This window comes from Lycorma delicatula, chromosome 3 (assembly GCF_047948215.1).
Source record: "Lycorma delicatula isolate Av1 chromosome 3, ASM4794821v1, whole genome shotgun sequence".
NCBI lineage: Eukaryota > Metazoa > Arthropoda > Insecta > Hemiptera > Fulgoridae > Lycorma > Lycorma delicatula.
In genome coordinates this window covers 198,040,540-198,066,041 of record NC_134457.1, presented here as the reverse complement: position 1 = coordinate 198,066,041, position 25,502 = coordinate 198,040,540, and the positions used below count along the sequence as shown (strand labels likewise).

General features: G+C 29.2%; 1 protein-coding gene across 1 annotated transcript; it reads left to right on the top strand.

Moving 5' to 3' along the window:
* The first annotated feature begins 1,995 nt into the window (after nucleotides 1-1,995).
* On the top strand, nucleotides 1,996-23,900 carry SKIP (Shal K[+] channel interacting protein). The gene is made up of 2 exons (XM_075359278.1): nucleotides 1,996-2,607; nucleotides 23,721-23,900. The coding sequence occupies exons 1-2, from the start codon at nucleotides 2,098-2,100 to the stop codon at nucleotides 23,898-23,900; spliced, it is 690 nt and encodes a 229-aa protein (XP_075215393.1). The 5' UTR covers nucleotides 1,996-2,097.
* Nucleotides 23,901-25,502: the final 1,602 nt, after the last annotated feature.

Sequence of the window (25,502 nt, the reverse complement as noted above, 5' to 3'; positions counted from 1 at the left end):
GTATAAATCACATAAAAAATTCACAATGAGAAAACATCATGGAAATGTGGTTGCTGAAAGTGAAAGTGTTATAGCATAGATGGAAACAATCACGAAGCATCTTGGAACAGATTTCAATATGCCATCAGTTATAAATCAGCAGAAACATCATGTGAATCCACCAGCACAGACTCCTAATGAGGTTTAGAGAAAATCACTAATTATTCCATATACAGATTCATTAGTGTCTCTGGAACAGCATTTTTCTGAGGAGAACTTGCTGGCTTTTTCATTGTTTACATTGTACTCTGTGTAATGCTTGATATGATGTATGAGGATTTTTTAAAAAAACTACAAGTTTTTGTAGTTACTACAATTTTAATGATTTCGTCGGTGAAGCAGAACTTTGGTACAACCAATGAAAAGGAAAAAAATGTGCCAAATGCGAAACTAAAAGAGATAGAAGTAGCTGCACTAGTTAAAGAAACCTAGTTGTTCTACCCATCCATAAAACAGGCGCTACTTTTCTCACTTGCGCAGCTCTGCACAACGTGCACTATTGAAAGATCCTTCAGCACCTTATGCAGGGTAAAAACTTGGTTACAGTCAACAGTGACAGAAAATCGATGTGTTAGTCTATGTATGATAAGTATGTATAAAAAAAGGGTTCTGGAAGCTAAAAATAAATTTCAGAAAGAAATTTTGTTAAGATTTAGTCAGAACTCTTGTAGGCTAGACTGAAGTACGATTTAGATAGGTTTAAATCATATTGCAACTAATTACTTTTAGCATTTTCAAATAAAACCATTTTTTAACAGAAAATATTATCTTATTTTTGCCCCGCTGGAGAAAATCCTGGCTACACCTATATTTCTCTCTACTTTAAATTATAAAACTACTGACTTGGCTCTTAGCTAATTTTCATCTGGACTGGCCAGCATGCCTCATCCCCTTCAATAAAATATTCTAAGATAGTCTAAATGGGAAGTAAGTGGTTTAGACTGTACTTAAATTTACTACTTATTTTATACTTGATTTGGACTGTCTAAAGTGATATGCTGTTTTGTAGACAATTGTTTTTATTTATTATTTTGAGTTTTTTCTATGAACAGAGAAAAATTTATTTTTGTTATGAATGGAGAAATTAGTCTTCCCAAACTATTCTATAAGTATTGACTATAATTTTTTTTATTAATTTTTCTTTATGTATTTTTTAGAATTTGTTGCTATAACTTTGTTAACTTTTACTGATTACTCTGTCTGTACTGGTAGTTTTTTTGAGTTCTCTCTTAATGAGTTCATTTCAATAACTATTTTAATATAGTAAATATATTTTTAATGATTCTCAATTTTTTCTTTGTCTAACTGCTTTTATTTGATAAGTACGTTCAAAACAATTATTAAGATGTTAACATTAAAAAATGTTTAAACCTACAAATCAAATATTTCAATGAACACTTTTCAAACAGTTGATTTTCTTAACATGTTCCATGACAACATTTATTGGATGATAAGGGGAAAAAGTTTAAAATTGTAACAGATTAAAGAGATGATTAGTGTTTATTAATTTTTTTTCTGAAGAATGTTATTCCATTTTTCTTAATGCATTCGTGAATGTATGTATGTTAGTTCGACTTTTATTAAAAAGGTTTAAAAAAATTATCGTAGCACAGAATAATATATATTCGTTATTAAATTTGAAATGATTTGTATGAATAAAAAAAATTAAAATAAGTGCACTATTAGAAATACTTTGTTGTTGCATTTTAAAGATTATTGACCTTTATTTTTACGAGTAAAAACTATTTTTAGCACGTGGCCTGTACTACGTAGAGCGAATAACTTAATTGCCGCTCTCTCTACTATGTAGTAGAACATCACGCTTAAGTGAATTCTCGAACTGTCGATGCGGTGTCTGTTAGGTGCTGCACTCTCTCGGCTGGATTTCGCACTAACGGGAGAATGTCAATATGTCGGCGGCTGTGTAGTTGTCATCTCGTGTACAACTCGTGGAAATCTTAAAATAGTGCCCAGAGAGCGGCGTGCCGATGTAGAATGTGGTTCGTGGTTCGTGTTCCAGTGCTGACTTCTGTGATATGCGTGAGTGAAATTTAAATCATGTCAAATAATGGTAATATTGTTGTTGAATGGTTACGTTCGTTACACTTAGGTCAGTATGCTGAGTCCTTTTTAGACAATGGCTATGATGACTTAGAAATATGTAAACAAGTCGGTGATCCCGACTTAGACGCTATAGGTGTATTTAACCCTACTCATAGAAGCAGATTGTTACAGTCTGTTAGAACACTGAGAGAAGAAGGTGCTGCTTCCGTTTATTTTACTTTAGAGGAATCCGCTGCCATTCAAGAAGAATGTCAATGTGACAGTGCAAGTGCGAGGTCTTCGAGAACGTCTTCAGGAAGGGTTTCCGAGAAAGAGGGATTGGGACGTAGCCCAGCAGGATCCTCTAGTGCTGGTAGTGCTCAGGAACTCGGGAGATACTTAGATGAATATGAAGAAGGAAAGGCCGAACTCGTTCGCATACCGAGAATGCAGCTTAAACTACTTCTTAAAGAAAAACTTGCGCAGGATGGAATTCGATTGAGTTGTCAACCGTATTCAACTTCGGTGAGTACAAAAAAAATTCAAAAATATTTGAGATTTTATTATTACTTATACATAATTATTACTTTTAACTCGATGTTTTGTTTTTTATAGTAAGGATTAATTTCATTCTTCAGTGATTAGTGTATTTAAAATTTACAAATTTAAATTAAGTTTTTTTTTTGTAATTTTAAAGTCAGTGTTGATATACATTACGAATTTATATTTTTACATTTTATTGCCGTCTTGAAAGGAATTGTATTTTTAAACTTTTAACTATTTCATCACCTTCTTCAGGTGCTAACACTCTTGCGATTTAACGTTTTATTACATCACATTTCGTGTGATAGCTCCTGCAAAAGAGCAGTTTCATGCTCTTGTCTTTTAACTGGAATAATTTTTTTATAGGTTAGGTTGACAAGTCAATGTGTACTTACAGAGTAGGACCTAACCTAAAAACGTCGTTAAAAGTTGAAATACATAACGGTTTTTTTACGTGCTTTAAAATACTTTACTATCAGCTGTTGATTAAAGTAAACCATGTAGAAATTTTATAAGTGATATAACGTAGAGATACATAATCATTAAAAAATATGATGTATTTATTTAATTTTCGTTCGGAAGTAAATGTTTAATATTTTGTTTACATCGCATTATTATATAGTAAAAAAAACGATTGCCTTCAAATTTTAGGAATCTCTAAAAATATAGTTATTTTTGTTTATATTCAAATAAAAGTAAATTTTAATTCTTTATTTTTTAAATTTGCGAAAATCTATTTCGTATTTTGTATATTATTCAGATAAACTATTTCTATATAATTATTGATCTTTTAAATGAAAATCTATCTGTAAATATTTTTTATTATCAATAAAATTTACAGATGATTATATTATCATTAAACTAACCCTGAACGATTATAAAAATTAGGCTAATTTTTAAATATCTAATTTAAAATATTTACATTTTTAAATATCTGATTGTTTGTTATTTTGTTATGAACATTTGTAAAATGTGTGTTATCTTATTTACATTTTCTGTTCCGTATTAGATAACCATTTAGTAGAAGTAACAAGTTAAAGATTGATTTTATTTATTTCAGGTGCGGTGTTATTTATTTTATGATTATTTGGTGTTGAAATTCTTGTGAATAATATAATTAGGCATTTAATAACAAATTTATTAAATTATCCAGTAGTGTTAATTTAAATCTCACTTTATTGCCAGCATAATAATTTTCCTGATATTCTTATTTTAAATCTTCGATGAAATTTCATAAATAAATTTCATTTATTTATTTCATAAATAAATAAATGAACCCTACTCTTTTATATATATAAAAGGGTTCTAAGTAGGAATAATTTACAAGATTTTTTTTAATAAATTTTTGTATAACTAAGAACTGGTGGATCTTTGCGAGCGTTTTTTGTATTATAATAAGACATCATCAGCTCTTCGCGTAGATTACTAAACATTGTAAAATTTATAGAAGGATCATAAAAAATTTGTTTGAGCTAATAATATTTTTTTACTTCCGGATAGCGTCATAAAATTCGCTTAAAATATTAAAAATGTCTGGTACTTGTATATATTTATATTCCGTTTTCTTACTACTTCCTTGAAGTTAAAGATTTAATGTTTATTTTTATGTTAAAAAAATTTTCTGAGTCACAAAATTATTTTATTGATTAACAGATTAGTTAATTTATAAATGATCTGTTAATCAATAAAATAATTTTGTTGTATAATAAATATACGTTACCTAAGTATTTTATGTATTAGTAAGGAATTAAGGTATATTTACGTGAAAAATCTGATCTGTTATAAATAAATTTTTTTCAAAGCAAAAAAGTTGCAAGTATGTTTGAAAAATTCCCTAGGCTCTCCTAATTAACCGATTTAAAATTTTCAAAATGCATTTAAAAGTTTGAGTGTTATTTTATTATATGTGATTCAATTTTCAAGTACCTAGAGACTTTATTTCAGGGTCTACACAATTTGGAAAAATTGAATTTTTTTTTAAAATCTGGATTGCAAAATTATTGTGCAAAAACTGTCAGATCTATTTTGTTGAAATTTGGCGTGTTACTTTATCGTATCAAAAAGTTCTTTGAGGCAAAGTCTGAAGGTCTTATATATAATATAAGTACACGAAAAAAATTGTCAAAAATTCCTGTTTTTTTCTTCTTCATTTTTTTGACAGCTATTGCTGTTTTTGCATCAATAATAACGTATTTTTCGATTTGCAACCGATGAAATTGTGTGTAAAATTTAATAACAAAATTTTTTTCTTTCACGATCTTTCTCTAAAATGAACAGTTATCGAGTTATCTAGGGAAATAGAAAAAAATGGAAATTTTTGCGATTTTCTTTTTTTTACATTTTGTTTAATAAAAATTTAGGCACACCTTTTTCAACTGGCGCATAACGAAATAATCATTTCTGATGTTATCCCGGAGGCATCAAAGCAAAAATTAGCAATCGTAGAGAAAAAGTTCAACCCGAAAGAGATACCGCCCGGACTAAATAATGTTTCTGTAAAAGAAGTTTTAATTGTATTTTAAACTAAATAAATCTATGAGAAGATTTTTATAAATGATTCGATAATTTATTAAAAATTGTAATTGAAGGTCCTTTCTCGTTAGCCGATGTATTGTATCGAGTTACACGATAACAGTTTTGTTTGGTTTTATAGAGGTGGATTCTTTTCTACTATCGGCATGATTCATACTAAACAGGTGCAAACAATTATCTGATGACTCATTATCTTGAAACCTCGTTCTGACTTTTTGAAGGGGCGGAGCTCCATGAGATGATATTATATTTTAGATGGGAATGTACGTAAAGATAAGAAATATTTAATAATGACAAGCTTAGCGTTTTATTAATACGCTTCAAAGCTTAACAGTGCGGTTTGACTTTGTTGTAAACGAAATAAATTTTATCAACGAATTTGTCATCGAATAAGACACCCAGAAGTTTTTTACTTTATGGACTCTAGAAGTACCATCGTTATTATTAATGGAAATTTTATCCGTACAGTTAGCAACATTACGCTTACCTAGAAGTACAATACAACGGTTACAGATATTAATCTGTTTTAGTTCCGCATTATATTTAGTTATTATTTCCATTACTATTTGTAGATTAAAATAATCTTCAATACAAATACACTTTTGACATTTCGTAGTAAAATTTTGATGTTTTCATCGCATCCACATTTTTTATTTTTACAATATTTTGTAACGTTTACATATCTCTTGATAACGAGATAACTAGAATTTATTTAATAAAATAGCAGTATGTATTCTGCGACTAGCTTCTATTTAAGAAATCGATTTCATTCTTTTCTTTAAAACATTGTATAGATTGATTTTTAATTGTAAACTCTGTATGTCTATCATAGTTATTGCCGATAGCCCTCGATGATTAAACTATTTTTTTTTCTTCAGTCATTTGACTGGTTTGATGCAGATCTCCAAGATTCCTTATCTAGTGCTAGTCGTTTCATTTCGCTATACCCCCTACATCCTACACCCCTAAAAATTTATTTTACATATTCCAAACATTGCCTGCCTGCACAATGTTTTCCTTCTTCCTGTCCCTCCAATATTAAAGCGACTATTCCAGGATGTCTTAATATGTGGCCTATAAATCTATCCCTTCTTTTAACTATATTTTTCCAAATGCTTCTTTCTTCATCAGTTTGTCGCAGCACCTCTTCATTTGTCACTTTATCCACCCGTCTGATTTTTAACATTCTCCTATAGCACCGCATTTTAAAAGCTTCTAATCTTTTCTTCTAAGGTATTCCGATCGTCCAAGTTTCACTTCCATATAAAGGTACGCTCCAGACATATACCTTCAAAAATGTTTTCCCGATGCTTAAATTAGTTTTTGATATAAATAAATTATATTTCTGAACGAAGGCTCGTTTCGCCTGTACTATTCGGAATTTTATATCGCTCCTGCTTCGTCCATCTTTAGTAATTCTACTTCCCAAATAACAAAATTCTTCTTCCTCCGTAATCTTTTCTCTAACTATTTTTATATTCACTGGTCTATGTATATTATTTCTACTACATTTCATTACTTTCGTTTTGTTCTTGTTTAATTTCATTCGGTAGTTTTTGTGTAGGACTTCATCCGTGGCGTTCATTGTTTCTACTAAATCTTTTTTATTTTTAGCTAGAATTACTATATCATTAGCAAATTGTAGCATCTTTATCTTTTCATCTTGTAATGTTAAATTGCATTTATAAATTACATAAATTAATAATAACTTTGATCGATTGAAATAAAGTAAATGCAATTCTTTCTTACATTTGTGATTCAATTTTCAAGTACCTAGAGACTTTATTTCAGGCTCTACACAATTTGGAAAAATTGTATTTTTTAAAAAATCTGGATTGCAAAATTATTGTGCAAAAACTGTCGGATCGAGTTTGTTGAAATTTGGCGTGTTATTTTGTCATATCAAAAAGTTCTTTGTGGCGAAATCTGAAGGTCCTATATATAAGTACTCGAAAAAAATTGTCAAAAAGTCCTGTTTTTTCGTGATTTATTTGCCGATGATTTAAAACTTTACTCGCTTCGTAATAACCAAAAAATCTAAGATTTTTACTTTTTTTTTCTTTTAAACCTATGTGATTTTATTTCATTACTGAAATTTTTCTTCTAAAAACTACAGAAAATTATCTTTTTGCGTAGTTTTTAACTTATCTTGATTTTATCCCCGAGTGATACGCGCAAAGAAAATTTTAAAAACATACACTAATTTTACAGTTTAAAATTTTAATTCTTTTTAATCGTGTGTTAAAATAATCTCTAGCCTGTCTTTCTTCTTTTTTTTCTTTTAACGCCACGCGCTTTACTGTGGGTATGTGTGCATAAATTATATGTATGAATAATTGTTTGATAGTTGTAATTTTTGAAGAAAATTTTTATTTGATTGTAAACCTTCGACTTATATTTTAACGCAAGCTTTTAAGGTGTTTATTGCAGTTAGAAGTACAGTATAATGTTAGCTTATTCGAAGATAATTTTTTTCTGTTTTGGTAGATGTAAATAATACTATTTTTATAAATAAATATTAATTTTACTAAAATTGGTTTTTGTTTCTATTTTGAAAATTCGTTGTCTGAACTAATATTTTGGAGGGTAAGAAGACAAAATAACTATTTAATGGTAATGATACGGTTAAAAGACGCTAACTGAATTCTTGTAAACTCTTGACTTTTTTGAATTCTAACTGAATTCTTGACTTTTTTGTAGACGTAATCAATTTGATCGTTCTTCGAGAATTTATTGTCTAATTATAACTGTCTTTTAAGTTCTTAATAAAAAAAATCTTATGTGGACACCAGATGACTTCCTTGTACGCCTATTAAATTTATACACATTTTTAAAAGTATATAAAATCTTATTTCACTAATAACTTTTGATTTTTTTGTATATATTTTATGATTATTATTGAATTATTATTTATTGTAAATTTTTTTTTACAATCACGAGTTAATAATTATCAATAAATCATTATATTTAAATTAAAAAAAGGAAATGAAGTGGAATTCGAACCGATGTGCCTTCCCCTTGTAAGATCCAAATATTTCATTAATGAAAAATTTTATTTGGCTATAAATCTGGAACCAATGAAAATAAGTACCACTTTTGATATATCATTGAAAAGCTCTTAATGAGGGCTAACTGCTGCAGTTAAGAATAAGTCCAAAATCTAGTATTTGGATTTTGGGCTTTTTTGGACTGGAGAGGGGCACAACTAGATATAACAGTCCGAAATCCAGAATTTCAACATCTTACGGCGATTCGTTTTTGAGTTATCCGAGATACGAACGTACAGACGTCACGTCGAAACTAGTCAAAATGGATTCAGGGATGGTCAGAATGGATATTTCCGTTAAAATCTGAAAACCGAAATTTTCGCGATCACAATACTTCCTTTACTTCGTACAAGGAAATAAAAAAATCAATCTAAATTTATTATATACAAATGGATTATTTTTTCTTGCAGCTGTAGTTGTGGTACCTCTTTTGTTTTAAAAATGGAACCTGACCCGGATATAAAATTTGTTATTTTTGGAAAACGGAAAGTTAAAAATTTTATTTGAAATAGACTACAAACTTCGCGTTCCGAAGTTTACGATTGGTTAACATTTTTTATTAGAGAATTATATTTTTATTACGTTTCATATCCAAATAAGGAATGCATTTAAAATTTAAATGTAATTAATTTGGAAAATCGGAGTTTACAAATGCAGTAATTAAAATTTACAGATGTAGTAGTTTCAAATTTTAATTAATTGTGATGTTTCCCGTAATCAAGCAAGAAACAGAAAAATCGGTTTTTCTTTTTATTAAGACTTATTAATATTTTTACTCGTAAATGGATTATATATGTACTTCCGGAAAATTTCGACGTATCTTTGCGTTTTACATCCCCCAGACCCGAAAACCTTTGAAAAGTTTATTTATTTATATATTTCACTTCTTGTGGTCACGATAACTGTGATACTTTTGCGCCAATCACTTTCAAATGGTACATAAAATATAACGACCCAAAATCTTAGTCGAGTTCGTTAGTAGGAATAATCGAACCATGGGGGTGGAAATGGAGGGGGACTTTTCGAAAAAACTAATATCCCTATAACTTTTTTATTAACCAAAATATTGAACTCTTTTAAAGTTCCTAATGTTCTTTGGATAAGGGCCTAAAGCTTATATGTAAAGTTTTTTGGTAGATTTATGCCCAGGGGATAGAAAAAATGGGGTTTTGAAGACAAAATTCATACTTACCCTAATAGGCACAGTATCGAATCGGTTTAAAGTGGTTGTTAAGCCTCTAAATATTACCTAAAACTTTGAAACAATTTTTGATATGACCAAACTTTACGACAAGGGATTACCAAAATGTTGGTGGAATTATAAGAAGATGGGGTTTGTCGTTTGCTAAACATGTAAAACTTTTTTCACATGCAACCATTGTCTTATTGAGTAAATATGAAGAAGTTTTTCTTAACTTCAAGTTATATTTTCTTAACGTATGGTAAACAAGTAAAACTTTTTTCACATGTATTGAGTAAATTTGAAGTTTTCTTAACTTTAAGGAGGAAATCTTTTTTATCCCCTATTTAGCACCGTTGAAATCTACCGCCGTCTTCCGGCGTGCCGAAAGGGATTTTTTATCTTGAAATAATTAATTTTGAAGAACGTAAATAGGTTTTAATATTTGTGTGGGAACACGGTATATAAAACTGTGTATAATTTTATTCATTAAAATGTATTCTTATACTTGATACTGCCTGTTTATTTTATTAGTGTACATAAAGAATTGTGTGTTTTATTGCTGTTAACTTTGTAGGTTATAGCTTGAAAAGAACTGAAATTTAACACCATTTTACGATGCAAATTTGTATATAATGATGCTCTAAATGTTCTCATTCTCTTGATTACTTTTAATTGGTTTGCTTATATTACGGACTATATGAATGTGTTTGTATGCAGTAGTCATCTGTGTTTCTATACTGTGCGCCAAAATTGCACCGGTTAATTGCAGATATTTAGGTAAAAATACTTTCGCTGTAGAAAAACGAAAAAAAAATAAAACAGAAAAAATATTGCTATTTATTTTGGAACGAGTATTTTTGTTATTGGATTACAAACAGTTTAGTTATTATAATAGGAAAAAATAATTATCATATTCGTTCAGCGAGAAGAAAATTATCAAATTTTGATTCCATAAAACGTTTTTTTTTTTTTTAATTATCCGTTTTAAAAGTTATTTATCATGGTCCAGTAGGTAATTCTAAAACGTGTAATTTTACTTCGACGCGTGAATAGATTGTTTTACACAATTCATACGTACTGAAACCGATATCAGATTCGATTATTTATTTGTAAAAAAAATTTCGGATTCTTTTTTTCCGAAATTGAAAAGAGAATGCCACAGATTTTTCTTTCATTATAACGTATATTATAGAATAGGTATCGTTTGAAAATAGTTCTACCGAATTATAATTGAAATTAATTAGTTTAATTGGTTATTTCAAAACTTTACGCTTAAGTAATTCTTCAAATAATTAAACTACGTACATGTTTTACGTTTTTCACGTACTGTTGTTTATATATTGATTTTAATTCGATTAGTATGCCATCTTTTTAACTAAATTTTAATCAGTTTTATATTTATATAATGATTTGTTATTCTGCCCTTCGTTTACTTCAAAAAGAACACTTATTGATGCCATTTAAAATTTAAAGTTTTCCAATATTATCATAATATTATATTAAATGTAAATAGATAAAAATAAAAACTAAACGAAAACAGTTAAGACAGCTAAAAGAAAAAAAAAATCTGATGTGGACACCACATGACTTCCTTGTACGTCTATTAAATTACATATACACATTATTTTAAAATGAAAAGTACATAAAATTTTATTTCACTAATAACTATGATTTTTTTAAAATTATTATTATTGAATTATTTATCGTAAAACTTTTTTTACAATTAGAGGTTAATAATTAATAGATCAATATATTTAAAAAAAATTATATTTTTATGTAATAAATTAATTATACAATAAATTTAAAAAAAAAGGAGATGAAGTCGGATTCAAACCGATCTGCCTTCTCCCTGTAACATCCAAATATCTCATTAATTGAAATCTTATTCGGCTATAACTCTGGAACCATTGAAAATAAATACCACGTATGAGATATCGTAAAGCTCTCAGTGAGGGCTTATTACTGCAGTTAAGAAAAACTCTAAAATCCAAATGTTTTGGATTTTGGGCTGTTTTTTTTATTTTTTTTTATATTTTTGGTCAAGTCGGTTGCAATCAAAAGGTGAGGTCCACTAGTACTACGGATAATCTTTTTTAAGTTATGCGAAATACATAGTACGTACAGACGTAACGCCGAAAAAGTCAAAATGGATTCAGGGATGGTCAAAATGGATATTTCCGTTAAAATCTGAAAACCGAAATTTTTCGCGATTACAATACTCCCTTTGCTTTATACAAGGAAGTAAAAATATTGTAATATAGTTGTATGTATATTACTAACTTTTATTTGTAAAGGAACTATTGTAATCGCGAAAAATTTCGGTTTTCTGATTTCAACGGAAATATACATTTTTACTAGTTTCGACGTGACGTCTGTATCATTGCATAACTCAAAAACGATTAGCCTTAGAATGTTGAAATTTTGTATTTAGGACTGCTATAACATCTACTTGTGTACCTCCCCTTTTGGTTGGAATCGACTTGACCAAAAATGCCCATAAAAGCCCAAAACCCCAAAAAATTGATTTTGGACTTTTCTTAATTGCAGTAATATGGTATCATTGAAATCTTTTCTACGATATTTCATAAGTGATACTTATTTTCATTGGTTCCAGGGTTATAGCCAAATAAAATTTTAATTAATGAAATATTTGGATGTTACAAGGGGAAGGCGCTTCGGTTCGAATCCTATTTTTTTCCTTTTTTCAATTTTTTTTTAACTTAATTATTTTTATTTAATTATTAACTTAAGATTGGAAAACGATTTTTACAATAATAATAATAAAAAAAGTGTATATGTAATTTAATAGGCGTGCAAGGAAGTCATGTGGTGTCCACATCAGATTTTTCTACTGAGTTTTTGTGAATAAACTAAATAACAAACGAAACTTATTCAAATTCAACTAAATTCATAAGTCTTCTAAAAATGTTCTACGAAAAAATCCTTAAAAAAATGAAAAAAAAAGTATTAATATAAAAGAATCTGCTGTGTTTTCTTACCTAAAGTTTACTTCATATCCACCCTGTTTTTTTTAACATTTGCTGTTTTTTTCGTCGACTTTTCATCGGGAAAACTAATAATTTATTTAAAAGAAACTTTTTTATAAATATAAATAAAATAAAATTTAGTGGCATAAGAAAGGGAACTGTTTCGTACGAGTATCTATTTTTTCTATGGTAACGTAACTCTTAAGTTTTGCTGAAGTTGGTCAAATGGCAACTGTCCGCACGTACAATTCGATATTGTATGTGTGAGCGTGTGAACACACACACACACACACACACACAGTGCGGTTTATTACTTCACTGAATTTGCTGACCCGATTTATTTTTTCAACGCCTTATGTTTGGAGAACACACCTGTTCTGATTTAAACTTAACTAAATAAAATGCCAGATGTGTTAAAATGGACAAAGACGACTTGTATTGAATTAAATGTTTGGATTTTAATGAACCGACCACTTTTTCGTTACATCATCGTTTTTTTATTCATTTTAATTTGTTTTTTTTTGTATAAATATATAATAATTATATATTTAATGATGGTATTTTTTTTTATTACTGTTTGAAATAAAAAAAAGAGAGCAAATTCTTTAATGATGTAGTCCTGCTGGCGGTAAAACCAAAAAAAATGAATGAAAAAATAAAGTGAAATTTTAAACACATTACTTAATCTTACACTAGTCGTATATTTAGACCCAAATTAAAACTGAATAACTTGAAATTAAAGAAAGGAAACCTTTGAAATTGTTACCGAGTTGAAAGAAAAAAAACATCGCAAGTTGTTTTGAAATTAAATAAGTAAACATTATATGATTGAATAAGTGATTTTAACTTTTTTTTTTTAAGCTATCGTGTTGTGCTTATTCGTTAATTGACGCTGGTTATTTTTAGATTAAAATAAATATTTTCAAAACATTCAAGTTTTATATATTTTTTTATGATGGCTCGATTAGCCATTACCAACTTGAAGATCCTGTCACAAAATTCGTGTAGTTTACTACTTTCTACTACTTAACTACTTAATAATAAAATACATTATTATATTTTATGTGTTTAATATAAATATTTTTAACATAGATGTGATTGCCAGACTTTGTACACTTGTACAACATTTGTCGTAAGCAAAATAATAGTAAATCTCAAATGTTTGAAAGTAAAAAATTTTAGACAGAGTTGTTTAAATGTTTATTAAGATTAATTTTTTACCAGCGTAATTATATTGGCAACAAGTCGCTTGTTTATGTTCGCTGTTACTTTCTCATGCAGTACAATTATGAAGATCAGAAAGGGTATAGGGTATATTTGTGTTTTTTTTTTGTTTTTTTTTAAGAAAGCCTGAGCGTTCTTGGTTGAGCGAAAACCAATAGGAAAGGAAATCCATTGAGCAACCGCAGGGAAGGAAGGGATCAAAGATAAGGGTGTTATGCCGATTAACCCTTGATAGGGTTGGTCGGCATGCATCATCGATATGGCCATTCTCCACAATATGCGTGGAGATCAGGGCTCTTTTATCCAGAATGGGAACAACATATTAATGACCAACTATTTAATATTGATCAATTTATATATAAATTAATTTTCCTTCAGTTATTAGAAAAATCCCTGCATGCCGGAAGGCACAGGTAGATTTCACCGGTGCTAAGTAGGGGATAAAAAAAATTCCATCTTAAAGTTAAGAAAAACTTCAATTTACTCAGTACGACAATGGTTGTGTGTGAAAAATGTTTTACATGTTTAGCATACGACAAGCCCCATCTTCTTACAATTCCAGCAACATTTTGGTCATCCCTTGCCATAAGGGTTGGTCATATCAAAAATTGTCTCAGGCAAAAGTTTTACGTAATATTTAGAAGCTTAACAACGACTTTAAACCGATTCGATACTGTGCCTATTAGGGTAGGCTTTTGTCTTCAAAACCCCATTTTTTCACACCCTGGCCAATGGTTGGTGATATCAAAAAATTTAGATAAGTTTTAGACCCTTATAAAAAAAAATAGTAGTAAATTTAAACAAATTCGATATTTTACTTAATAGGAAAGTTATAGCGATATTTTTTTATCGAAAAAGTCCTTCCATTTCCACCCTCATGATCCGATTTTGTCCATTAACGAACTCGATCGAGATTTTTGGTCGTTATATTTTATGTTTCAATTTGAAGGTGATTGACACAAAATTACGGCAGTTATCGTGTCCACAAGAAAGTGAAATATATATATAAACTTTTGAACTGACGGTGGTTTTGGGGTTTGGGGGATGTGAAACGCGAAGATCTATCGAAATTTTCCGGAAGCGAATCATGGCTTTCTTATGAAATTACCTAAAATGCTCGAAAACAGACTTCTTTTAAGAAAAAAATTCTTTTGTCTTTAACGTTGATTTACTTATGAAAGTGCATTTGGACTATATAGATTGTTAACGTTCCCTCAGATGTGTTAAGAAGTGCTTGAAATATCCGGTTATCAGTGACAATTTATTTTCTTCCTTTCAGTTGTACATTGCTAGATAACCAAATTGCCATAAGCCAAATTGTTGTACTAATGGTTTACGGTGGCTGCTAGTGGTATATATAGCTGATATATTTATTACGTAAAATAGTGGAATTATACGTTTGGAAATTAACTTTGTCATTCGATGCGACATTAGAATTGAAAAGGTGACCGTTAGGTACCATGAGTCGCATATCTTAACAATTGATTTTATTATATTCCATTACGTTGCTTTTCAGTCGGCCTAAAATATTAACTTAGAAATAACGTTGTTCAGTTTTTTGTGGCGTTTCCGATACTGGGAATTTTAAAACTATTTCTCGAAAAAATAATCATTCAAATATTAAATGAAAAATTAATACCAGCTGATAAAGTTTACTAAATACTTATTATCAGTCTAGTTTTAAAATGAAAATTTTACTTTTGATTCATTGGTTTTTTGGTACTAAATGTGGAACATCCATATTTTAACATTTCTAAAATAGGTATAAGTTTGAATTAGAGGTAATATCAAATCAATGAAATTTTTATGTTTCATTAATGATCGATATACCGTTCAGAAATTTCATGCTTGAAACAAATAGAAGACAGATTTAATTTTTATATGTATGTTTGTATTTCTCTCAGTTTTCGCGCACTTATAAATAATAAAGATTATTTTTTAATAAGTTATAATTATTTTATTAATGAGGATTATTACATTGGTTGTGAAAAGCAGTTTCGTTCCTCCTCATGGAACATCGTAGATGTGACGACTACTTTCTTTGTCCAAGGTTGTATCATTGTTCCATTTTTATGGTCTTGGTTATGTGTCTTATTCATAGTGTTTTTATTTGTCTTTGTGTGTGTGTGTGTGTGTGTGTTATGCGCGTGCTCGCTCGCTTTATGTGTGTATATTATTTGATATTTGTGATATTTGCTTTATTTTATTAGTTTTAAAATTTGTTCTTTATAAATTCATTGAAATTTATTCTTTCTTCATAAAAGAAAGATATTATTTTCGGAGATTATTACATAATCACAAATAATAATATTCAGCAAGTAAAAGAACAAAAACAGATTTACGCGTTCGAAAATTACTCTTTAAATATCATAAATGTAAAGCTTATAGAACAATCTTGTACTAATATAAATACACATATAATCCAGAACTTGGCCGAAATCAAACCAGATATGATTAGAAATACCAGAAATAATGGTATTTCGTGATGACTATAAACAATAGAAGAGTATTGATAAGGAATCGTTGCAGTTAAACCTTCGATGTTAAATAGCTGGAACATATGTGGTGATTTGAAATTTATAGCTATTTTGTTAGGCATGCAGTTAGGATATACTAAGTACATGTGCTTTCATTGCGAATGGGACAACCGAGCTAGGGATAAACATTATGTTACCAAAGAGTGGAAGAAACGAGACAACTTAACTCCAAACGGGAAAAATATTATTCATGAGTCCAAAAAAAATCTTTTTACCTCCTCTCCATATCAAGCTAGGACTAATGAAAAATTTTGTAAAAGCAGTAAAGAAGGATAGTCCCAGATTTTTGTACATCAGGCAGAAATTCCCGAATGTAAGTGAAGGAAAAATTAAATAAAGGAATATTTGTTGCTCCTCAAATAAGAGAGTTGGTCGAAGATGTTGTATTTAACTCGGTGTTAAATAATGTAGAAAGTGCAGCTGGGGCTTCATTTAAAGACGTTTGCAAAGATTTTCTCGGCAAACAAAAATCCGACTATTACCATGATATTGTTAGTCAACTTCTTACTTCATTTAGGGCTATGGGATGTAATATGTCTTTGAAAATAGATTTTCTCTACTCGCATCTGGATTCTTTCTCGGACAACCTCGAAGACGTAAGTGACGAACACGGTGAACGTTTCCACCAAGCCATTTCGGTGATGGAAAGCTGCTATAAAGGGAAATGGAATATTAATATGCTAGCCGATTACTGTTGGACATCTTAATTCGGGATGTGCTGAGGCTATTTACAAAAGAATGATTTCGCTGATGCGAAATCATTTTAACACAGGTAAGGCTGTAAAAATTATAAATGTTACAGATTTTAACTATATTTTCCCGTATTTTTTTTTCTTCTGAAAATTATAAATTTTACAGATTTTAACTATATTTTCCCGTATTTTTTTTTTTTAAGCGTAATTTATTTAAAACTAAGGGTGATAGAAAAATTGTTTTACAGATCTGTAATGTAGCAAAAAAGCAATTAGAGGAATGGTATAACACTGAGAGAAACATTCAAATTTTTTTTGTCTTAGTTTAATTGTTAACCTGTGATTGTATAAAAATCTCTGTAATAAATAATAATTTAAAATAACAATAAAAAAAATACGAAAAAATATCAGGAGTTATTAATGAAATAAAATTTTATGTACTTTTCATTTACAAAAAAAGAAAATGTATATGTAATTTACATAAACTCACAAGGAAGTCATGTGGTGTCTACATCAGATTTTTTTTATTATTACCAACATTGTGTATGTCAGATGTTGCTATGATAAGAAAGAAAGGTTTTACCATGTTTTTCTCGATACATCCAGCAAATGTTACCAGTTCCTGCTTTTGCAGGTGTAGATAAGCATTCTTTATGTGATTTGTGCAATATTTGTTATTGTATCGACCAAAATTAAATGTCTATTTTGTTCAAATATTTACCCAGTGAGCTGTATTCCTTGTTAATAAATAGAATTTTGTTATTTGCTTGATCAAGAAGCACTTAACAAAATAAAATAGGAATAGGACACAAAGTTGAATCGTTTACGATTCAACTTTTTATTTTTATGCCCTGGATGCGTTTCAGCAAAACATTTCATCCGTTGAAAATTAAAGTAAACAGCATTCTGCACAGTTTTTATAGAAACTATTTTGTTTTCTGAAAACTATTTTGAATTTGTTTTCCTTTTTGAAATGTCAAATGGGGGTTTCTTTCCTTTTTTTAGTACGGACAGTTTTATTATGATTTTTACGCTGTACATGAATTTTAGTAAAGATTTTTCAGATAACAAGAATTTAAAAAAAACCTTTTTATATTAAATATTTTCGTAATTTTTACTGATGGTAATTACCGTCTCGATTGTAAGTAAGAGACACGTGTGCGTACTTACACTGTAGTTACACTGTAGTTATTTTCTTGCTTAGTGGTGTGAACTAGGTCATCGGAGGTCTGGAAAAAATAATTTTTTGACCATAATTCATTTCTTTGTCACACGGTTAAAATTGATTCGGTAGATTTTCTGCCACTACACATATCATCGTAGCGATATAAAGTGAGTGAGTTATCGTTTTCTTGCTTAGCCTTGGGTTAGTCGCGTTGTTCATCATGCCCAGTCGTCCACTCTTAGTTGATCCCGGGCATCCTAACTACGTTATTTTACTGTTATCATATTTCTTGAGCAAAAGAACAAGTTTTCTGAAAATAAAAAAAAGTAAAACGGTGTGGTCGGAAATGCTAATAAAAGATGCAGACAATTTATATTGATTTATGTATGATTTAATTATTTGCGGTTATATAAATTGATCTGAAAATTTATTACCGGCTTTTTTACAATTAAGTTAAGTAGTTTAAATTAACTAGTTTTTGCTTTTTATTTTATATATATGATTATAATAAATGACAATTTATTGTCAAAAAAAATTTTTTTTCTTTTTTTAAGTTCATTGTATCGTTATCTCCGAAACATTAATCATGTAGTTCAGGTGTTTATTTTAAATAATTATCTTTTAAAATCTCAGAGCAGTCGTTCTTGAGATACAGCACATTCATACTAGATTATCTAATTCATTACAATAATTTGATAAAACTAATCCTTAGTAGCCGAAAGATTTACAGGTGAGCTAGACTACTGGTCCAACACTTAACTGAAAAATCTGATGTGGACACCACATAACTTCCTTTTACGTCTATAAAATTACATATATTTATTATACATTTATATTTTTTTTTTTTAATTTCTTTCATAATTTTTTTCTTTTGTTATTATTTATCGTAAAGATTTTCTTACAATCAGAGGTTAATAATTATTAATAAATCAATATATATAAATAAAAAAATATAAAAGAAATAGAAATAAAGTCGCATTCGAGCCGATGTGCTTTCCCCTTGTAAGATCCAAATATTTTATTAATTAAAATTCTATTGGGCGATAACTCTGGAACCAATGAAAATAAGTACTACTTGTGATATGTCATTGAAAAGCTCTCAATGAGGACTTATTACTGCAGTTAAGAAAAAGTCCAAAATCCAAATGTTTTGGATTTTGGGCTATTTTGGACACTTTCGGTCAAGTCGATTGCAATAAAAAGAGGAGAAGCACAACTAGCTGTTATAACAGTCCTAAATCCAAAATGTCAACATCCTACGGCGAATTGTTTTTGAGTTATGCGAGATACAATCGTACGTACATCCCAACCCCGTAGGGGGTGTGTCACCTTGTGACGCTTCCGGTTGGTTGCCACACCCCGAGCAAAGCCCATCAGGGTTTTGGAAAACCCCCATCAGGGCTCATCATCGAAAGACGGGAATCGTCTTTTGCCCTTTACCTTTTTACATCTCATAGTAATAAGCCAGGCCTCGTTGGGATGCCACCGATGACATTTACATCGGTGATTTTTAAACTCAGCTTTTGCCTTCGCTGTAGGCCTCGTCCGGACATCTTGAATGTTTTATATCGTTGCCCTCTGAACTAGCTAACCGAGCTTGCGGAAGCACGAACCCCACGCCTAATTTTTATCCAGCCAGTTTCTAGTAAATGTCTCGAAATTCGAGGCAAATTAACAACATATCACCAAAAACATAACACCAAAACGTTTGTTCGCAACAACGAAATTTAGTCCTAGTTCCCTTAGTGAACTCTGCTTCAGTCCATACCCCTGACTTTAGGTTAATTTACGGACTCCTGTCTGGTCTACAAGGGAGAGGCAGACAGATCTCCATGCGAGTCCCGCGATTCGTACGTACATACGTCACGCCGATACTAGTCAAAATAGATTCAGGGATGGTCAAATTGAATATTTCCCTTGAAATCTGAAAACCGAAATTTTTCGCGATTATAATACTTACTTGTACGTGAACGTTATCCGATTTTTACAGAGTATATTGAAAGAGCTTTATAATATTACGTTTTAAAAGATCCGAGGTTAATTGGTAGACGTACAGGCGACTATACTGATTATTACATGGTAATTGTTGGATGAAATATATATTCAAAATTATTTTTCTACAAAAATTATGATAAATGTTATTTATATATTTTTTTTTATTAGAGATGTTAAGAAAAAGGTTTTTTTAATGTAGAAATTATGAAAGAGAAATGTAAGTTAACGTTATAAAAATTAAAATTGCAAATGTTTTAGTGGATGTTCATTCTATTTTTATTTTATTTTTTAAATTTCAGTCAGTTCCATTTAAAAGAAAACAGTTTAATTTATTAATGTTATGAGTTGTTAAAATAAAACAGCTTGGTATTTATGTAAGGTTTTCAGTTTTCATATAAATTGCATAACTTGTAAAATAATAAAATTTTATTTAAGTTAAAACAAGGGAGAAAAAATAGCAGCGGTGCAAAAAGCTAGATGTTTAACAGCCACAGTAAAATCAAATAATTAATAATATTACATACACATAAAAATAAATTCTAGTTATCTCTCTGGTTTTTATATAAAATTTTATATACGAAAGAGAATAATTTCACTGGTATTAAGTAATTAAAATGGTAGAAAATATAAAACATTGGCTTTCCCTTCTAGGTTATTTTTTAAAGGAATAAGCACCAGATAGCTACTAGCTAGTTGTTGGTAGCTAATTCATTCACCGTTTAACGCTGCTCTGAAAGACGCACTCTACATTTTTATTATGAAAGTGTTACAGAATATTTCAACAACACAATAAACAATTTAAAATAAACTGTTGGCTTTTTTTACGGGAATAAAAAAAAGTTTTTTTTTCTTTTTTTTTTGTTCATGGTACATTGCATTACTCTATTAATAAAAGAATAATATAAATCATTAAGATTTATTAAAAGATTAATCAGATTTTCGTACACTTTTAGACAACATAAAAATATTTTTCAATCGAATTTTATTGCAGAAACTTATGTATCATTTTAACCCTTAACTGCTCGCGCTCTTTTTATAGCATTACTAGTCGCGTCGGGTCACTATGACCCGAACATTCGTAAATTAAATTAATAATACATTATTCGAATTAAAAAGAAATGAACATTTATATTCGAAAAAGAAACTATTTTTTATTCAAATAAAAATAAATATTTCCTTGTTTAAAACAAAATAATCAAAGAAAAACAGAAATTACAAAACCTTGTAAAAAATAAAGATCTTCATTTTAGTTGAACTTTGTTGGCGTAAAAATATAATTATTCCCGATTGATTATTGAAGACAAACTTACAACACATCTGTAAATATGTTTTTAAATAAAAATATTTGAACCGAGCTGAACATCTAGTAAACAATGCACAATTTGCCTGGGTGTCAGATTGATGTCTTGAACAGTACACTTTTATACATTTTTTCTTAAATTTATTATTTCAGAATTAGAAATTCTTTATTTCCAACGCCAACGTTAATCGCAATCTTTACAAATAAAAGAAGTGTGATGTTTAAAAATATGGTACCCACGTTTCACACAAACAACGTTATATTTATTGTCCTTGGTGCTCGGGCAAAGGTGACAGCGTCTACGTTTCCTTCTAACTTCCACATCTCGCTCCTCTGGTTCTTGAACATCAACTACAGTAATGTCGTGTTCTTCAAAATATATTTGTAATTTTTCATGTTTTTTTGGGTTTCCCGGTACTTGTTACCTTTAACAAGTAAATTTTTTACTAAAATGTCGCCTAATTTTTAAAGAAAATCTATCGCAATAGTGTAACACAACTGGACGCGTCAAATAGCTTATTTTTGTTACATTACACAAACCAAGGGAAGCTGGATACTAAATAATTGAACAGATTACGATAGGAGATTAATAGGTTTGCCAACCTAATACCATTGTGGCAAATATTAAACTTTAAATATAAAATAGTGTCTGGGGTCATATAGACCCGACGTGTCCAGTTAAGGGTTAAATAATCTCTCATGTTGTATGATTTATTTTAAAAATTAAGTAAACTTATATGAAACCTACTAAGAATTTAATCTTCTAATGTAGAATAGATTGAAAGTTTTTTTTTTTTGTAAGTACTACATCGAAGACAGATTGGCGAATTCCTCATATGATATAATTGGGGTCTTGTGCGTCGTCTCCTGCCATTATAGAATTTATTTTTATAATTAATAAGAATTCTTTAAATTCCGAATAGTTCACCTTGGAACACGTTAGATTATTTATTTATTTTGGTTGTTTCTTTTGTTCTGTTTTTTTTACCTGCCCATTATCTCTTCATTCTTTCTGATTTCTCTTTCCTTCGTTGTTATGAAAGTTCAGGTCTGTTCTTCTTGCATTTTGGCGTATCTTGAAACTTTTTATTTTCATCTTTCAATATTCTCTTAAAAATTTCTCTTTCTCGTATAATATCTTCAGTTCTATTCTTCAGTTCTTCTTGGATTTGTGTGAACCATTTGCATTTAGATTTTTTACTCTGGAAGAATTCACACATTTGTTTAGTCAATCTACTGTTATGCATTCTAAATAAGTGAGAGTAAAATGCAATTCGTCTTTTCCTTATTGTGTTTGACAGTTTTTCAATTTTAGTATAAAGTTTCTTATTTGGAATTAATTTTTCCTGATTATTTTGAAATTTAGGACCTAAAATTTTTCTTATAATTTTCCTTTCTTCTTTTATAGAATTTGTAGTAAACTTTTGATGCACAGTATGCGGTTTCTGCCGCATAGAGTGCTTCCGGTTTTATCACAGTTTTATAGTGTCGAAATTTTTAGTTCCATCATAAAGACTCTTTGTTATATGTGTTTTTTGTTAGCTTGAAAACTAATTCCATTTTACTAGCTCTAATTGTTAACGCTTTATCTAAAGATTTCCAACTAATCCGTTCTCCGAGATATTTTAAATTATCCAATTTCTCTATTTTTACTTCCTTGTACGACTGTAATCGCGAAAAATTTCGGCTTTCAGATTTCAAGGGAAATATCCGTTTTGACCTTCCTTGAATCCATTTTGGTAGCTGTGGGATGTTGAAATTTTGCATACAGGACTGTTGTAACATCTAGTTGTGCACCTCCCCTTTTGATTGCAATCGACTGAACCAAAAAATCCAATAAAGTCCAAAATCCAAAAAGTTTGGATTTTTTACTTTTTCTTAGCCGCATTAATAAGCCCTCATTTAGAACTTTTTAACTATATATCATAAATCGTATTTATTTTCATTTGTTATAGCCCAATTACAGCCATATATATATATATATATATATTGGGTTATAGCCCAATAACATTTTAATTAATGAAATATTTGGATCAAGGGGAAGGCACATCGATTTGAATCAGACTTCATCTTCTTTTTTTTAACTTAAATATATTGATTTATTAATAATTATTAACCTCTGATTGTAAAAAAAGTTTTACGATAAATAAATAATAATAGCAATAATAAAAAAAATAAAAAATATCAGGAGTTATTAATGAATTAAAATTTTATGTACTTTTAAAAATGTGTATATGTAATTTAATAGGCGTACAAGCAAAGTCATATATGGTGCCCACAAAAGATTTTTTTATTATATATACTAAGGAAATTCGGGCAGTACAAAATTCATCAGTCAAAATTTTCGTTTTCTCAAACTCGATTTTTAGTCCCATTGTAGTCGCTTGTTTTTCTAATTCAGCTAATTGTTTTACTAATTCATTTGTTGTTCAGCTTTCAGCTTCAGTGCAGTTTTTAGCTAATAATAACGCCATATCATCAACGAAAGCTGAACAGTTAATCTTTAGTCCATTAGTTCCCAGTCTTATTCCATTATTTTTGTCTAAACTTTTGTTCCAATCTCTAACCACCTTTTCAAGAGCAACAGTAGTGAAGAAAGCCCATCTTGTCTAACGCCGGTTTCGATGGGAAAAGGATCTGATAATTTTCCCAGAAATTTTTTATTTATTTTAAGAATTCTTTATTTATTTATTTATTTTTTTTACAAAACTGCAAATGATGAAGTTTATTATGACGCAATCTATTAGCTTATTCCTCTTATAAAAAATAAATCGAACGAAATTGGTGGTTTCAACAATGTAGCCTTACCTATCTTTCTGCTAATGAAGTAACTAACTACGTTGAACGAATTTTTTAATTGAAGCTTGATTTCAGTTGCTAGTCGCCTACAAATTTAATGATTTCTTTTTGGGCTTATTTTAATGAAAGATTTTTTTCTTGAATTATTATTTATCTTTTTATAATTTCTTTTAAAAATATTGCTAAAAATGTTTCGTACTAGTTTTTCTTAATTAGTTTAAGAACAAAATCGTATTTCCATTATTTGATTATAATAGTTTTCCGTCGTATTATGATTGAGGTAATAAAAAATAAAAAGGACTGATGCTGTTTCACCTCTCTGTTCTCTCATCTGTTAGATTATTGTTGAGTTTGATTCCTATTGTTAGATACTTTAGCCAGTGAAGTGATGTAAAATTGCGATCCATGCAGATTACTTTAAAAAAATTATGTTTGCGTTTTTATTTTCCTGGCATCCAAGCTTTAGAACTATGCTACAAGATGGAAAGTATGGTAAAAATTAAGAAAATTGGGTGGGATTTTTGCAGTTTTTGACGTTTCATGATCCAGGGGGGATCCAAAAATAAAAAAAACGGGGGTTAATGTATCTTCTCAAAATTTTTGCAAACATTACCCCACTTTATATAAAGATCAGAATATGCGCGCATGCTTATTTTATCATTTAAAAAAATAATTTTCCCTAATATTCGTTCTCCCGAAAAACGGAAAAAAACTATACTTTTATTTATTTCATATTTTTTGACAGAGTTTGTTGTCTTCCTAGGCATAGTTAGTGGTAGTGCAAGTGATCCAAAAAAAAACTTTGGGGACAATATTGAGGGGTGGGAGCCGATCAAAAGTTTAAAAATGTAGATTTTTTTTAATTAATTTTTTTTTTTTGTTTATTTAAAGTTTTAATAATATTACAGTAATCTTTATCATAGTTCACCCCACATCCCCTAAATAAGAAATCTGAAGTAATTTTATTGTTTGTCCTTTTTTAGGATATTTGTTTTAGTTTCCATACATTTATGGGGTAGTAAATGTAGAAAAATCAAAAAAACTTTTTGGGAGGTGATCTTGGAGGTGGGGAAAGAAAAAATATACTGATTTTTTTTTAATTGTTTAAACTTTTTTTTTGGTTTATTTAAACATATAATAATTTAACAATAAAACTTCATCATAAATTGCCTCCGCTGTAAAAAATAGATTTTAGGTAACATTATTTTTCCACTGTATAAGAATAAATAATAATAACCAATGCCAGTAAATTATTACTACTTTGTTGTCAACATTTTTTTTCTGTAAAAATAACCGAAATAATACATTAGTATGTTAATTTTTTATGACTATATTAATATAGAAAATGTGGGCGATAAAGCAAAAGATTTTAATAAATTTTATCAATTAGTTTGTTTCAATTAGGTACCAGCTTAA

Bases quoted from the DNA above. Each gene is read 5' to 3' on its own strand.
- SKIP (XM_075359278.1), top strand. From the start codon at position 2,098: ATGTCAAATAATGGTAATATTGTTGTTGAATGGTTACGTTCGTTACAC. The intron at 2,608-23,720 runs GTGAGTACAAAA...TTTGTTGTTCAG, and splicing joins GTCAACCGTATTCAACTTCG to CTTTCAGCTTCAGTGCAGTT.